Genomic DNA, 17,216 nt, shown 5'->3' with positions numbered 1-17,216 from the left:
TGATAAGGTTCTCTCTTTTCAATCATGAGCTACTGTCCTTGTTTTCAGTTTCTCTCTGTTATTAGGGGAAAGGAGGCCGGGAGTGGGAGTAGGCTGAGTGTGTGGTTCCTAAGAGGGATGAGTACGTACAAAGGCTTAAAAGGGCAGACATGTGAAAATTTTTTCCATATTTCATATTTCTTTAAGCAATTCTCAGGAGCAGAATTACTTGGGCAGTTGAGTATAAGTGAACATTTTTAAAGGTATTTAATTTTATGAAATTGTTTTTTAAAGCCTTATTCCAATTTATCCTCCTGGCGATGAAAGAGTTGGGTTTCACTTATACCCCTTGCCAACACTGGATATTGGCAGATAAAAAATCCCTATCTTTATTTTATTTGCATTTATTTGGTGTCCTAATGATTATTTCAATTTCTATGAGTTCTTTATATAGAAAAGATATTAACTAATATTTATTGTAAACATTTTTTTCTAAGCTCAGTATCTTTAAATTTTATGTGGTCAAATACGTTATCTTTTTTGTGCTTTCTTCTATTGTTTATAAGTTAGGAAAGTCTTCCTCCTTCCATAGTTTTGGTAAATAGTCAATTCTAATTGCATCTAGATTTTCTGTGGTTTAACTCAATACTTTATTTTAGTCTACTTGAAACTCATTTGAATATGGAATGAGGTGAACCTTTAAACTCCCTTCCCCCAACCACCAATTTGGTCATCACTTTTCCCAGCTCCAAATAATAATTCTCTATTGTGTTATTTAATGATGCATCCTCTAGAATATATTAAATTCTTATGTAATATGTTTCACTACTCTATTATTATGTGCTTTAACAGTAACTTTATAATTTCATATCAAATAAACTCTTTTTTCTTGTTTTCTGTAGAGTACCAAATATATAACATCTTGTCTGAAGGATAATTAACACAATGGAAAATTGTAGTATACCAACCTGGGCCTGGAATGTACCTTAGCAATTATACAGTCCACTAGTTTTTAACTTATTGGTGAGAAAGGGAAGAAGCATATGGGAATCATCTAGGGGAATTTATTAATTTATTTTCTTGACAACATAGTTTCAGTAATCACATTTATGTTTTTGGCTGCAGGAAGGTGAGGTGGGAAGCTATAGTAATTTTTTCTAAGTGATTGTTAGAGGCCTTTTCTTCCCTTGACCTTTAAAAACAGTGACAAAGTCCAGCCTTCACATTTAACAGTTGAAGTAATGGACTTGTGTGAGGTTATATTTCCTCTTAGTGGTAGAGATCGGTTGAGTTCTACTTTTAGGGGGATGAGTTTTTTCTTAGTTGGAAATACTAAGAAAATTTAAATATATACCTAGATACTCACTAATATTATGGCTAATACTTGATTTAGATAGTTTTCATTTTGCTCAGAGGCATCAGTTCACTGGGGGAAATGCTAACAGCATTTATACAAATGCCAAAACATTTATATAAATGTTTTATAATACGTCTCTGCTCCAGTGGTATGGCTTTCTCTCCAGCTTTGATCACTAATTGATATCTTTTTAAATGTATAGGTGGGGTAAGGTTCTTTTCCTCTTCTTATACAGGACTTGTTTATCAAGAGCTGGGAGGAACTCTCATGGAGGATTCTCTGCTTTTCCTTCTTCATTCAGTATGTGGGAAGGCTTGGGAAGTAGTGGGGAGGGCTGCATTCAGGAGGCAGGAGGATCTTCTGAGGATGGGAGCCACTGTATGGCTCCTATTATTCCTCCAAGGATGAGGAAATTTCAGGTTACATGCAGGAGAGTTGATGCCTTAATCTAGCACCAAGTTGCCTTTAGTACAGTTTGTTGATAAGTCTTAGCCTCCCAAGCTCTTCTAAATTAGGTTTCTATAATCAATTTTTACTAATTGTATGTTAACATTCTTTAGAATATAAAATTAAAGTTCATGAATTTGTTAATTATTCTTGTCTCACTCTGGATAGATCAAACTAATATTAGCTAAGATAAAATTCAAGTAATAGGAAGAAAAGGAGAGTTACAAAATTCACAAATTCTGCATTTACTTATATGTTTATCCCTGTAGTTGTCTTGAGGTATGCGAATTTCTGCAAACCTCACATTACACACTTTGAAGTCATATTCAGAGTTAGTGGTAGGGGAGAGTAAAAATAAAAACAGCTAACATTTACTGAGTACGGACTAGCAACCCTGTGAGGAAGATTCTATTATTAGCCCCATTTTAGAGATGAGAAAACTGAGGCATAGAAAAGTTAAATGTGGGCTTCCCTGGTGGCACAGTGGTTGAGGGTCCGTCTGCCGATGCAGGGGACACGGGTTCGTGCCCCGGTCCGGGATGATCCCACATGCCGTGGAGCGGCTGGGACCGTGAGCCATGGCCGCTGAGCCTGTGCTCCGCAACTGGAGAGGCCACAACAGTGAGAGGCCCACGTACCACCAAAAAAAAAAAAAAAAAAGAAAAGTTAAATGTGACCACTCACAAATTTTACTGAATTAATAGAATTTTAATCTACTTTAGGAATGCATGTATAAATATGTCTGCTATTCTTGGTTATTTAACTAAAAAATATTTTACAGATTTTAATAATGTTCATTTTTTATTTTACAGTTGATAGGTGGTATGTTTTAAATAATATTTTATTACTAATGTAAAATATCCTTTTGCTAATTCCCCCAAATTTAGGGTTTTGGTTCTCAAGAAGAATGTACTAAAAATGTAATGAAAGTATTTTTTGACTTCTGTGCTGAAATGAGAAGATAGCAGATGTTTAATCTGGCCGCACATTTGCTTTATTTTTCCATTAAAATTGGGCTGTGATGTTACTTGTTCTGTATACTTGGGGTCAGGGTCATCTTACATAAGCTATAATGTCTTACTTGAGGAATGCTGAAAATAAGTATTTTTCATTAAGATTTAATACGTTTGTCAATGGATTACTTGTAGTTCAGAAATAAAAATGTAGAGAAATGCTTTCAACTTCTTCTGGAGCATTAAAAGACATTTCTTTATTACTCGATTTTAGAAATGTAGACAACCAGCTTCCTGGGCAGGCTGTTCCGGCTGGATTCCCTGTGTATCCCGCTTTCAGCCCACTGCAGATGCTATGGTGGCAACAGATGTATGCGCATCAGTATTATATGCAATAGTAAGTTAATTTGAGTTTATTTTTTTACTCATTGTGGTGTTTGCTTTATTTTCTTTCTGATTCTAAGTAAGTTGATTTGGGATTTCATTTACTGATGTGTTTCATTGGTTTTTAAAAATTATTTTAAAGTATTTGGCTAAAGGAAAAAGGGTTCACATCCTGTTCACATCAACTAAACCTATTCTTTGCTTCTCTCTCTCTCCCCTAATTATATTTAGCAGTATTCAGGTGCTTTCTTTAATAGAACATTTTATCTATTTAAGAGGAGAAAACTTAGGAAAGTTTCACTGGAAGGCAGCAAATCTACGTGAAGGTAGGATGTCGAATAAAAAAGGGAATAGAAAGAACCATATGCCAGGGAGGCTCATATTGATGTAGGGCTCAGTTGTGGCTAATATGCTCTCTGGACTGTTGGTATTTTAGTAAGTCTTGCTTCTGATCAGCATGGAACAATCTTAGTACCAAATACAGTTTCTCGGTTTTCTTTCTTCTGGACTTCCTGTGTGTTCATTTAACATTTCTAGCTTCTCTTTAATGTTTTCCTGTCCTTGTTTCTGTGATTCTGTCATCCTCTTCATTCTTTTTCTCTTTCTGATCACTCATTTTGTGTCCTTTGTTTTTTCCCTTTTTCTAAATGGTAACATTTCTTGTTCAGTTAGGTATTTGTATACCTACCATGTGCCTTGTGATAGTCTGGTAGGGAAGATAGGATTCAGTCCTGGGCCAGTCATCTTGGATTTCCTTTTTCCATGGCCTTAGTTGTTAGCTCTCTGTGATGACTCCCGTTCTTCATCTTCTGTGCCTCCTCTTGTGTCTCCACTTAATTGTTGGAGATTTCCATAGAGAAATTTGCCTTTCCCTTAAATGCAGCATGTCTGAAATTTAACTGCACCATCCCCTTAAGTGCATTTTCCTTCTTGACTTCCTTGTCAGTGATACTGTCTCTTCTTAATCATCCTCCAAGCTCTTAGCCTTAGTCAGCTTTGATTCTGGCTTCTGTTATCCCTGAATCCAGCAACTTACCAAGATGAGTTAGTATGTTGTTTCTAGCTTCCGTCCTTCCCTGTATCTTACTTTCAATATTTTGTGAAGATCTTTTCTAATGTTAGACCCACTTTACTGCAATCACTTTTTCTCCTTTTAGGCTCTTTACTATATTTCACTGTACTACTGCCAGGTTAATTTGTGTAACACATAATTGAGTCTGTCATTCTCCATCCCCTAAAACATCTGATGGCTCTCTTGCCTACAGTGTGAAGTCTGTATCCTTATCCTTCCTCTAGACCTTACCCCAGGAAGCTACCTGCTTTATTAACTTCATATCCTAATGCTCTCCTGTATAACCCCTTGGCTACAGGAAGGCTCTTTATACCTTACCTGTCGCCATAGTAATGGTTATCATTTGAGTGACTGCTTTGTCCTTAGTACTCCACTAGATGCTTTACACCCCTTGTCTTGTTTATAACCTCAAAAGAACTGTGTAAGATAAGTGGGGCTTATCGTAGTTTGCTACTGAATCATATAACCTTATGTACATCATTTAACTTCTGAGCCTCAAGTTTTCACATTTAATGAAATAACTCACCTATGAATCAGAATGTCCATGAGATAGGAAGTGTTTTGGAAATGAAAGACCCCTCTACATATACAATGTATTAGATAACTGGCTTAAATATAGGCTTTTGTACCCTAGAAAACTTCTATTTTATATTGCTATCTTGATTTTAAAACTTTATTGTAGAAAAATTTCAACATATAAAAAGATAGAAGAGTGAAATGAATCCGTGTTCTCATCACCCAGCTTTTCAACATTTATCAATTCATGACAGTCTGGTTCTACAACTTTCCCCCCTTTGCTAAATAATTTAAAGCAAATTTCAGATATATTATCATTTTACCGGGAGTCTTTTAAAGGAAAATTTATTCTGACTTTTAAGCAATCAAATTATAAGCAAACTTTAGGACCACAGTTCTTCATAACTTGATAAGGACCTACACCAGTGTTCTCCAGATGGAGTTCCCAAAAGTCAGGATTGAGGTTGAGGGATTGTTACCTGGATCTCGTTAATATTTTAAAATACTAATACAAATCATTTATCACTTAGAGTGGACACACAGGGTAATGATTAATGTCCTTTTTTTTTTTTTTTTTGTGGTACACGGGCCTCTCACTGTTGTGGCCTCTCCCCTTGCGGAGCACAGGCTCCATATGCGCAGGCTCAGCGGCCATGGCTCACGGGCCCAGCCGCTCCGCAGCATGTGGGATCTTCCCGGACCGGGGCACGAACCCACGTCCCCTGCGTCGGCAGACGGATTCTCAACCACTGTGCCACCAGGGAAGCCCTGATTAATGTACTTTTTTAGACAAATCTTTCAAAACACGGGTCTAAGGAACAGGTGGTGGGTGTGGGGGTCATTTATCCTCTGTAGAAGAGCAAAAGAGGCCATTAGTGAAAAGTTTTGGAAAAAGATCTGGTCATTACCTTATAATTTAGTGAAAGAGAGAAACAGTAGTGATCACATGGCTGTTCTTATCTCTTCCACCTCTCCCCTGCTAACCTAGACTACCAGGCTGGGAGAACATCCTTTCCTGAGCTACTCCTGCCATCCATGTTGGCTCCACTTTTCCACTGGGAGTTAGGCTTACCTAGGAAATGAGGTGCGGGAGTTGTGATATTCTATATTAGGTTTATGACAAATACATATGACTTCCCAGGAAGTTTTGAAAAATATAGTATATAAATGTTTGGTTTTTTTTTAATATTTATTTTGGTGAATATTTCAGTCAAGCTGCAGTTTCAGCTCAGGCCACATCAAATGCCAACCCAGCCCAGCCTGCTGCTTCACAGCCTCTAAATCTGGCACACGTTCCCGGAGAAGAACCCCCACCAGCTCCAAACCTAGTGGCCCAAGAAAATCGACCCATGAATGAGAATGTTCAAATGAATGCACAGGGAGGTCCAGTGCTAAACGAAGAAGACTTCAATCGAGACTGGCTAGACTGGATGTACACGTTCTCACGAGCTGCAATTCTCCTTAGCATTGTGTACTTCTATTCTTCTTTTAGTCGGTTTATCATGGTAATGGGAGCCATGCTACTGGTTTATTTGTGAGTGATGTTCATTCACTTTGTGTGGTTTCTTTTAATTACTTTCTAAAACTGTTCAGCACGGAATCTGGCATGTGGTAGTCTGTTGTGAATGCTGAGTCAAGGAATATCAATGTTGGCCTTCAGATATCTGGCATCAGAAGCAAAGCAGGTTATGTAACGTAAGAACATTTATCAGAATTGTCTAGAAGCAGATTTTTTCCTTTACTGTCTTTTATAAAAATTGTTAGTTCAGTTAGACATGCTCTATCAGTTATTTAAAACTTGAGGTGTGTATGATGCAGTCTTGCAGAGGATATGCTTTTTAATTAATTATAGTTATCAATAGTAAGTCCTATAGGTATAGGTCAGATTTTTTTTCATAAGCAGACTGTCCCTTGCCCCCCCTTTTTCCCAAGAGGCAAACAAATATCTAGTTGAATTTCATTTTGAAAAATACCAAAAAATGATTTTATGACTCCTGACTTGTCTTAATATCTAGCATAGAGTCAGTTAAGCTCATGATAAACTTTAGACTTAAATTGATTCCTGTTTTCCTGTCACTGCTTTGAGAGGGGTAGTTCTTGGCCTGAAGTAGGAGATTTGGTCTTTTCATTTATCATAGTTCTAATCATTTTTCTCTTGTAGGACACTAATGTTTGATAGTGTTACAAATAAAAACAGTTGTGACTTATTTTCTTTTCTCTTTATTTTACTGAGCAGACACCAAGCTGGATGGTTTCCTTTTAGGCAAGAAGGAGGTCAGCAACAGGCTCCCAACAATAATGCCGAAGTCAACAATGATGTGCAGAATGCAAACAATCTAGAACTTGAAGAAATGGTATGCTAATGAGGTTTTCATATACTTTAAATATAGATGTTTCTTCAGCACTGTATGAGATCAACATAATAAAAGACTCTTGGGGTATTCCATAGTATTGAAGGAAAGTTAACATGTAAATGTGTGGTTTCATCTAGGAGAACTTATAATACTGTCAGTCATATATTAGAATTAAGTGGAAAGAACTAATATCATTCTTCCCAAAAATAGTCTAAAAAGAAAATTATGCACACAGTGAGAATTTATTATATTAAACTGGCAGTTATCCCTTTGAACTTGAACGAGGAATTTATCAATTTTGGATTTAATGAAGATTTCTAATGACCATGAAGTTCCACTTCCTTATTATATGCTCATATTCCTCCTTTGGGAAGAATTTAGCTCTCTCCTTTTCTGTCATGAGTTAATGGTAGCTGTTCAGATCACTTAGGAACATGTTTCTTCTTTTGTTTGAAAGGAGCGTCTTATGGATGATGGGCTTGAAGATGAGAGTGGAGAAGATGCAGGTGAAGATGCCAGTGCAATTCAAAGGCCTGGATTAATGGCATCAGCTTGGTCTTTTATCACCACCTTCTTTACTTCACTAATACCAGAGGGGCCTCCCCAGGTTGCCAATTAGACCTGAAAAACTGTGCCAGTTGCAAAGGAGGGTCTGAATTTAGGAAAGTGTTCTAAATAACAGTGCAATTTCAAAAAAATTTATTACTTTCTTTTCATCATCATGTATAGAGGTGTTTTTTTTTCTTTAAGCTTCTCATGCATATGAATATTTTAAGCACAAATGGACTACTAAATGTGTGATTTTTTTTAAAGATCTTAACAGAACATAGCATAATATTGGTCTTCCAGGTTTTATTAATTTCAATTATGTATATTATACCAAGACAGACCTGTTTGTGTGTCTTCTTTAAAGAGCTGCTTCACATATAAATGTCTAGCTAATATCTCAGCCCTTCAATGTATAATTTGAATACATATATCTATTTTCTGTGAATTATCCTGAAAGTTTTAAACAGAATGACCTCATAGTTTTTAACAAAGAATATTATTTACCTAAAATGTGCTAGTAGCATCTTGCCCAGCCATAAAGCAATAAACTTCTCAATAATCTTAATTTTGACATTTGAATAAATGGAAACTTTCTATTTTAAGGGCATATCCCATCGATTGGAATTAGTACCTTAAAAAAAAAAGGCAGCTCTTCAATGGAATTAATAGTGATATAAAATGTTTGATATAGGCAGTACTTTTATAAAATAAGATTCTGGAAATTGCTCCCTGTAATTTTTTAAAATAAAAGGTCAATTATGGTAAACTGTCTTATGGGCTATTTATTCAAACTCTTCCATAATGTACCCATTACATGCAAAAATCTATGTAAATTTCAGTAATTTTTTGGGTTGCTAAAGTCTTCAAGGTCATTTTCACCTCTTTCCATTCCAGATGGATATCTTCTAGTTCTCAGGTAGTCTGAAACCTTATTAGTTTATTTAAAAATCCCTGTGAAAGTTAATTCAGTATTTCTTAAGAAAGGAGTAAGTCTCTTATAGGGTAGCTTAAAATTGAATAAATGAGGATAGGAGAGCTTACTATGGAAGAACTTTTATCTCACATGATATGTATTTTAAAGTAATATATGGTACTGGTACAGTAATATATGATTAGATAATGGAACAAAATATAAAATTAAGAAGACTCCATGAATTATTCTCTAAGTTTTTTACTTCCAGTGTTAAAGGTGACATTTCAAGGGTAACTGGTTAACCCTTTGAAAAGTAAAATTAGGTTTCTGTTTATAGATGTCAGTCAAAACATCATGATTGAATACGAGCAGTTCAACCATGAAATTACTAATAAAAAATATAGATGAATACTTATATAATATTGGGAGGAGAAAATACCTTTATGGCAGAATCCCTAAAAGAAAAGGTTGCTTATGTATATAATGTTTTGACATATAATTAAAAGGCAAACAGTTAGGAAAAAAATATTAAAAAGGTAATAAGCAAGTCTTAAATTTAGCTTAAAAAAAAAGACAAAATCCCAGTAGGAAATGGGCAAGGGCAATCTCTTAGCTTGGGCTGCTATGCTAAATTACTGCAGGCTGGGGGCTTAAACAACAAGCATTTATTTTCCACTTCTGGAGGCTGAGAAATCCGAGACCAAGGTGCTGGCAGATTTAGTATCTGGTGAAGGCCTTCTTCCTGGCTTGTAGATGCCTGTCTTCATGTGTCCTTCATGGCAGAGAGTCGAAGCAAGCTCTCTGCTGTCTCTTTTTACAAGGGCTCCAGCTCTGTTCACAAAGGGTCTGCCCTCATGCCCTAATTATCTCCCAAAGCTTCACCTCCTAATTGGGGGGTTAGGATTTCAACATATGAATTTCGGGGGGACACAAGCGTTAAGTCCATAACAGGTACGAACATGGGCAATAAACGTGAAAAAAAATGTAATGTGGACAAGTTAAAACTAACAAATTGCTAAGATAATAATATTCAGTGTTGGTGAAGGTACAGAGGAATGTAAAATACTACATAGCCTTTCCAGCAAGTATCAGATTTTCAAAATGTGCACATAATTGCTGTTATCCTGTTGGTCGTAAAATAAAATCAGACTCCTAAAAATGGCTTTACGACATCCTGAAAGGTTGAGTCCTTGCAACCTCTCAATCTGTGTTTTTCCTTAATACCTCTGTTCTAGCCAGGCTGGCTTTCCAATGCCGGCACTCTCCTTCCAGCCCCAGGACATTTAAAATGACAGTTCTTTTTGTTTGGAACACAGTCCCGTCCTTCTTTGCCTTGTTACTACTTACTAATCATCAGCTCTCAGCTAATGGCCTTTGCACTTAGCACCGTTGGTAGTTTACATTTATTTCCTTATTTGTCCTACAAAACATGAGAGCTGTAAGGTTGGGGAGTGAATTTATGCTCATTAGTGTGTCCCCCATACCAGAAGAGTACCCAGGAGTTAGTTCAGTACTGCATGAGGGATTGAAAATGTACACACCCTTTGAATCAGAAAAGGTTTGGAAGGGTATCATGCATGTGTGATTCAGCTTTTAAGATTTTCTTTTTTTTAAAATAAATTTATTTTTATTTATTTATTTTTGGCTGTATTGGGTCTTTGTTGCCGCGCGCAGGCTTTCTCTAGTTGTGGTGACCAGGGGCTGCTCTTCGTTGCGGTGTGCAGGCTTCTCATTGCGGTGGCTTCTTTTGTTGTGGAGCATGGGCACTAGGTGCGCAGGTTTCAGTAGTTGTGGCTCGCGGGCCTTAGAGCGCAGGCTCAGTAGTTGTGGTACACTGACTTAGTTGCCCTGTGGTATGTGGGGTCTTCCCGAACCAGGGCTCGAACCCATGTCCCCTGCACTGGCAGGCAGATTCTTAACCACTGCACCACCAGGGAAGCCCACCTTTTAAGATTTTCACTGCATTGTTTATAATAGGACTGACAGATGTTCAACAGGGTGAGCTATGGTACATTTGTACATTTGTACACTGTTTGGGTCCATAGTTAGGGATGGCTTGTTTCAGGGCTGATGCAATCATTGCATCCAGAGGGAGGGTCTGGATTTTAACCTGGGAACTAAATAAATAAACTGTCAAAGCTGGAAGAAGTGTTCCATAGGTCACATGCTAAAATAGAGCAGGCGAGTAGAGTAAGAATCCAAAGATAATTATGAGATTGATCATTCTCTTTTCTTCTGTTGGGAGTTGGACAGGGGAGAATTGGAGCCACAGAATTCATAGAGGGGAGCATTATTGTGGGAGACACCCATCTGAAGGAAATGAGCAGGTCTCTGCATCCTAATTGTAGGTTGGAGCCTAAGGAAAACGATGCTGGTCATAGACTCCCCCTCTGAAGGGCTGTGGCTAAAGGTTCTAAGAATAGTGGAATGTGTTACTCAATTTTAATTATTTTCCCTACATTGTTAATTCCCTCATGTTAGTCTTACTTTCAGTAAGTCTTTGTCAGAAACTACAGCCCAGTGTCAGCTGTGTTTTAGATGTTAAGGGAGGAGCTGTGTCCACTCTGGGGCCAGATGGTTCCTAGAGGGCAGTGGTAGCTTGGAGATGGTTTCCAGATGGCAAAAGAGCAGCACAGAAGCCCAGACACTGGTCTCTAGGCTAAATGGTGACTAGCAACAACCAGGATGGGATATAAATACTTCCCAGGACTTTTCCCATTTCTTACACATCACAATAAAGACTAGACTTTCTACAGTCAAGCAGTATGGGTGAGAGGGTTGGATTTTGTTAGCTGGGTAAAAGGAAGGAGAGATCTGAGGGCTGAAGAATTGGAGATATTTTCACTATAGTTTGATGCTACCACCCATTGTTATTCTAACTAGTTTCTCTGGCTCTGGCTCATCATCACTTGAAATTTGGCTTTTCAAATTAAGGGAGAAGAGGCCATATTTGGAGTCTCATTATTTTGGGAGCCCCACGGCAGTTTTTACTTCACTGAGAAAAGACTGAGGTGTGCTGATTTGTATGTCAGCTTTCTACAAGTCTGGTGTAAATCAGACCTTAAGGCCTGTTGTATCTGGAATTGTGTCGATGCATCTGCAAAACTCCACCAGGTTCTGGAATGTGGTATTCCCAACTACCAATCTTTCCTGGGAGCCCCAATGTGACTCACCTCCCCATGTGGCATCACACGCTCTCACTGCAACCTGGGAAACTGGCTGCACGGTGGGTACAAAGCATGTTTACTGTAGTTTATATCTTACACATAAACAATATTTTGGATGTTTCAGTATTTAGACATTTAAAAATACTTAATTTTTTTTTAATTTAAAAAATTGTGGGGACTTCCCTGGTGGTGCAGTGGTTAAGAATCCACCTGCCAATGCAGGGGACACGGGTTTGAGCCCTGGTCCAGGAAGATCCCACATGCCATGGAGCAACTAAGCCCATGTGCCACAACTACTGAAGCCTGCGCACCTAGAGCCCGTGCTCTGCAACAACAGAAGCCACCACAATGAGAAGCCCGCGCACCGCAAAAAACAGTAGCCCCCACTCGCCGCAGATAGAGAAAGCCCGTGAGAAGCAATGAAGACCCAACACAGCCATAAATAAATAAATAAATTTATAAAAAAAAGAATTGTGGTAAGAATGTTTAAAATGAGGTCCACTCTCAATAGATTTTTAAAGTGTATAATAACAGTAGCATTTAAAAACATTTAAATATTTAAAAATGAGGAATAAATGCTGATGCTTCTTAAACGTAAGTGTTGTGGAGCAATGCAAGCCTTTTTTATTAAAACACTATGGAATCTTTTAAATAAAGGTTTTTCTTACAAAGAAAGCCCAGAATAATTAGGGTTTCTGGAGCTTCTCTACTGTCCAGGAGTCTTAGTAAGTAGATAGAAAGCTTTTCCCAGCACAATGAGGTCTCAGCCCTAATAGGGGGAGGGCCGCAAAAGATCTGACTCCCTCCAGAGCAAATCTTGGTGGTTACTGTCTCGCATCACACTTGGGGGATAAGCCTTGGAGGCCCCAGTCTAGGGTGTCAGTTTCATGAGTCTTCTTGCCAAAGCTTACTTCCTTGATCCTGCTGCTATATTCTAACTCTCTTACTCCAGCTAATCTACTTTCCAAAATGAACATACTGATGCCTGCATAAACTATTTCATGTGGTACAGTAAGCCATTCCACTCAGGTATTCCAAAGCCATAGGAAAGTTGGAAAAATTAAGATCTGTATAGGGTCTTTACCAGTTACGACTCCTCACGGAGGGTGCGTAGGAGAAAGGCTGCCATTATGTGTTAATTTATATAATTAACAATAAAAACAATCATAATGCTTTAAAAATTGTTATTACTAACATATGAACATTAGTTATATTCCTGGCTCTGTGCTGAATACTATACCTGCATTTAAAAAAAATCCTTAAAACAATTCAAGGTAGGTGCTACTGTTACTTCCATTTTCCAGATAAGGAAACTAAGACTCAAAGAGGTTAAAGAGCTCACTTAAAGTCCTATAGGTAGTAAGTGACAGAATAAAGTCTATTTTACTTCAGAACTTGAATTCCTTAAAATTAATCATTCAAATAAAGCATGTAGAGACTTTAGCTTCCAGCAATGGGTGATTAACTCGTTTTGCACCAAGCCCTCTGCTGAGAGAACCAGAAAAATCAGAATATAGATATCTATTAAGGTGTCAGAAAGCTATCAACAAAGCAGGGACCAATATTCCACACAGATGAGACCTACATTTGGTGCCACATTTTACCCCTAAAAACACTTGCTAATTCAAGAACAAGTGAGAGAAGCTGAGCAAAATTTTTGGTAGACCCATAGGAAACAAAAATTAGAGTTCTGGTTGCACCAAGGAGAAATGTCCTTTAAACACCCTAGGCTTTTTATTTAATCTCCAAAGGGCTACCCCTTGACTGAACGTGAACTGGAAATGGATCTGTCGTCACAAGGACTGAAGCCCAGCCTCAAATCATCTCAGTCCCTAACTGAATGAGGCAACTGGCTCCAAACTTAGTGGACAGCCACAAGCAAAAATAAATCCCCTCTGAAGAAAGATAATATGCAATTTCTCAAATTTTCTCTATCATTTTTTCAAAGTCTATTCAGCAATAAAAAAAGAATAACTAGGAATACAAAAACATAAGATTTGACCAAAAAGGAGAAAGTAAAACAGATAACCCTCAGAAAATTAAGATATTTAGCATTGAGGAGAGGAACCAAGATGGCGGAGTAGAAGGATGTGCTCTCACGCCCTCTTGCGAGAACACCAGAATCACAACTAGCTGCTGGACAATCATTGACAGGAAGACGCTGGAACTCACCAGAAAAGATACCCCACATCCAAAGACAAACGAGAAGCCACAATGAGATGGTAGGAGGGGCGCAATCACAGTAAAATCAAACCCCATAACGGCTGGGTGGGTGACTCACAGACTGGAGCACACTTATACCCAGAAGTCCACCCACTGGAGTGAAGGTTCTAAGCCCCATGCCAGGCTTCCCAAGCTGGAGGGTCCAGCAACAGGAGCAAGAATTCATAGAGAATCAGACTTTGAAGCCTAGTGGGAATTGATTGCAGGTCTTCGACAGGACTGGGGGAAACAGAGACTTCACTCTTGGAGGCACACACAAAGGAATGTGTGCATCGGGACCCAGGGGAAGGAGCAGTGACCCCAGGGGAGACTGAACCAGACCTACCTGCTAGTGTTGGAGGGTCTCCTGCAGAGGTGGGGGGGGGGGCTCTGGCTCACTGTGGGGACAAGGACACTGGCAGCAGAAGTTCTGGGAAGTACTCCTTGGCATGAGTCCTCCCAGGGTCTGTCATTAGCCCAACCAAAGAGCCCAGGTAGGCTCCATGTTGGGTTGCCTCAGGCCAAACAACCAATAGGGAGGGAACCCAGCCCCACCCATCAACAGTCAAGTGGATTAAAGTTTTACTGAGCTCTGCCCACCAGAGCAATAGTCAGCTCTACCCACCAGCAGTCTCTCCCATCAAGCCTCTTAGAGAGCCTCATCCAACAGAGGGCAGAGAGCAGAAGCAAGAAGAACTACAATCCTGCAGCCTGTGGAACAAAAACCACATTCACAGAAAGACAGACAAGATGAAAAGGCAGAGGGCTATGTACCTGATGAAGGAACAAGATAAAACCCCAGAAAAACAACTAAGTGAAGTGGAGATAGGGAACCTTCTGGAAAAAGAATTCAGAATAATGATAGTGAAGATGATCCAGGACCTTGGAAAAACAATGGAGGCAAAGATCAAGAAGATGCAAGAAATGATTAACAAAGACCTAGAAGAATTAAAGAACAAACAAACTGAGATGAACAATACAATAACTAAAATGAAAAATACACTAGAAGAAATCACTAGAAGAATAACTGAGCAGAAGAACGGATAAATGACCTGGAACACAGAATGGTGGAATTCACTGCTGCAGAACAGAATAAAGAAAAAAGAATGAAAAGTAATGAAGACAGCCTAAGAGACCTCTGGGACAACATTAAAAACAACAACATTCCCATTATAGGGGTCCCAGAAGAACAGAGAGAAAGGACACGAGAAAATATTTGAAGAGATTATAGTCGAAAACTTCCCTAACATGGGAAAGGAAATAGCCACGCAGGTCCAGGAAGCGCAGAGAGTCCTGTACAAGATAAACCCAAGGAGAAACACGCCGAGACACATAGTAATCAAATTGACAAAAATTACAGACAAAGAAAAATTACTGAAAGCAAAGGAAAAATGAAAAATAACATACAAGGAAACTCCCATAAGGCTAACAGCTGATTTCTCATCAGAAACTCTACAAGCCAGAAGGGAGTGGCATGATATACTTAAAGTGATGAAAGGAAAGAACCTACAACCAAGATTACTCTACCTGGCAAGGATCTCATTCATATTCGATGGAGAAATCAAAAGCTTTACAGACAAGCAAAGACTAAGAGAATTCAGCACCACCAAACCAGCTCTACAACAAAAGCTAAAGGAACTTCTCTAAGTGGGAAACACAAGAGAAGAAAAGGATCTACAAAAACAAACCCAAAACAATCAAGAAAATGGTCATAGGAACATACATATCGATAATTAACTTAAACGTGAATGGATTAAATGCTCCAACCAAAAGACACAGACTGGCTGAATGGATACAAAAACAAGACCCATATATATGCTGTCTACAAGAGACCCGCTTCAGACCTAGGGACACATACAGACTGAAAGTGAGGGGATGGAAAAAGATATTCCATGCAAATGGAAATCAAAAGAAAGCTGGAGTAGCAATACTCATATCAGATAAAATAGACTTTAAAATAAAGAATGTTACAAGAGACAAGGAAGGACACTACATAATGATCAAAGGATCAATCCAAGAAGAAGACATAACAATTATAAATATATATGCACCCAACATAGGAGCACCTCAATATATAAGGCAATTGCTAACAGCTATAAAAAGACGAAACTGACAGTAACACAATAATAGTGGGAGACGTTAACACCTCACTTACACCAATGGACAGATCATCCAAAATGAAAATAAATAAGGAAACAGAAACTTTATATGACACAACAGACCAGATAGATTTAATAGATATTTATACGACATTCCATCCAAAAACAGCAGATTACACTTTCTTCTCAAGTGCGCATGGAACATTCTCCAGGATAGATCACATCTTGGGTCACAAATCAAGCCTCAGTAAATTTAAGAAAATTAAAATCATATCAAGCATCTTTTCTGACCACAATGATATGAGATTAGAAATGAATTACAGGAAAAAACTGTAAAAAAGCACAAATACATGGAGGCTAAACAATACATTACTAAATAACCAAGAGGTCACTGAAGAAATCAAAGAGGAAATCAAAAAATACCTACAGACAAATGACAATGAAAACACGATGATCCAAAACCTACGGGATGCAGCAAAAGTAGTTCTAAGAGGGAAATTTATAGCTATAAGAGCCTACCTCAAGAAACAAGAAAAATCTCAAATAAACAATCTAACCTTACACCTAAAGGAACTAGAGAAAGAAGAACAAACAAAACCCAAAGTTAGCAGATGGAAAGAAATCATAAAGATCAAAGCAGAAATAAATGAAATAGAAACAACAAAAAAAAAACAATAGCAAAGATCAATAAAACTAAAAGCTGGTTCTTTGAGATGATAAACAAAATTGATTAGCCAGACTCATCAAGGAAAAGAGGGAGAGGACTCAAATCAATAAAATTAGAAATGAAAAAGAAGAAGTTACAACAAACACTGCAGAAATACAAAGCATTCTAAGAGACTACTACAAGCAACTCTATGCCAATAAAATGGACAACCTGGAAGAAATGGACAAATTCTTAGAAAGGTTTAACCTTCCAAGACTGAATCAGGAAAAAACAGAAAATATGAACAGACCAATCACAAGTAATGAAATTGAAACTGTGATTAAAAATCTTCCAACAAACAAAAGTCCAGGACCAGATGGCTTCACAGGTGAATTCTATCAAACATTTAGAGAAGAGCTAACACCCATCCTTCTCAAACTCTTCCAAAAAATTGCAAGGAAGGAACACTCCCAAACTCATTCTATGAGGCCATCATCACCCTGATACCAAAACCAGGCAAAGATACTAGAAAAAAAGAAAATTACAGACCAATATCACTGATGAATATAGATGCAAAA

At 38.1% G+C, this 17,216-nt stretch overlaps 2 protein-coding genes across 6 annotated transcripts in view; one reads left to right on the top strand and one right to left on the bottom strand.

Annotated features, from left to right (window-relative positions):
* The window catches only part of HERPUD2 (HERPUD family member 2), a 42,412-nt gene extending 33,806 nt beyond the window's left edge, over positions 1–8,606 (top strand). For both annotated transcript variants that reach the window (XM_079932462.1, XM_079932461.1), the window contains 4 exons: positions 3,011–3,133; positions 5,919–6,242; positions 6,945–7,062; positions 7,520–8,606. In XM_079932462.1, coding sequence (XP_079788588.1) covers positions 3,011–3,133; positions 5,919–6,242; positions 6,945–7,062; positions 7,520–7,681 — 727 coding nt within the window. In that variant the 3' untranslated portion in view covers positions 7,682–8,606. The remainder of the gene's footprint in view (positions 1–3,010; positions 3,134–5,918; positions 6,243–6,944; positions 7,063–7,519) is intronic.
* Positions 1–17,216, bottom strand: part of LOC307192045 (uncharacterized protein) — a 440,635-nt gene that overhangs the window by 16,307 nt on the left and 407,112 nt on the right. The gene's annotated exons all lie outside the window — the stretch shown is intronic.

This window comes from Stenella coeruleoalba, assembly GCF_951394435.1.
Source record: "Stenella coeruleoalba genome assembly, chromosome: 9".
Lineage (NCBI taxonomy): Eukaryota > Metazoa > Chordata > Mammalia > Artiodactyla > Delphinidae > Stenella > Stenella coeruleoalba.
This window is presented reverse-complemented; position numbering and strand designations above follow the sequence as displayed.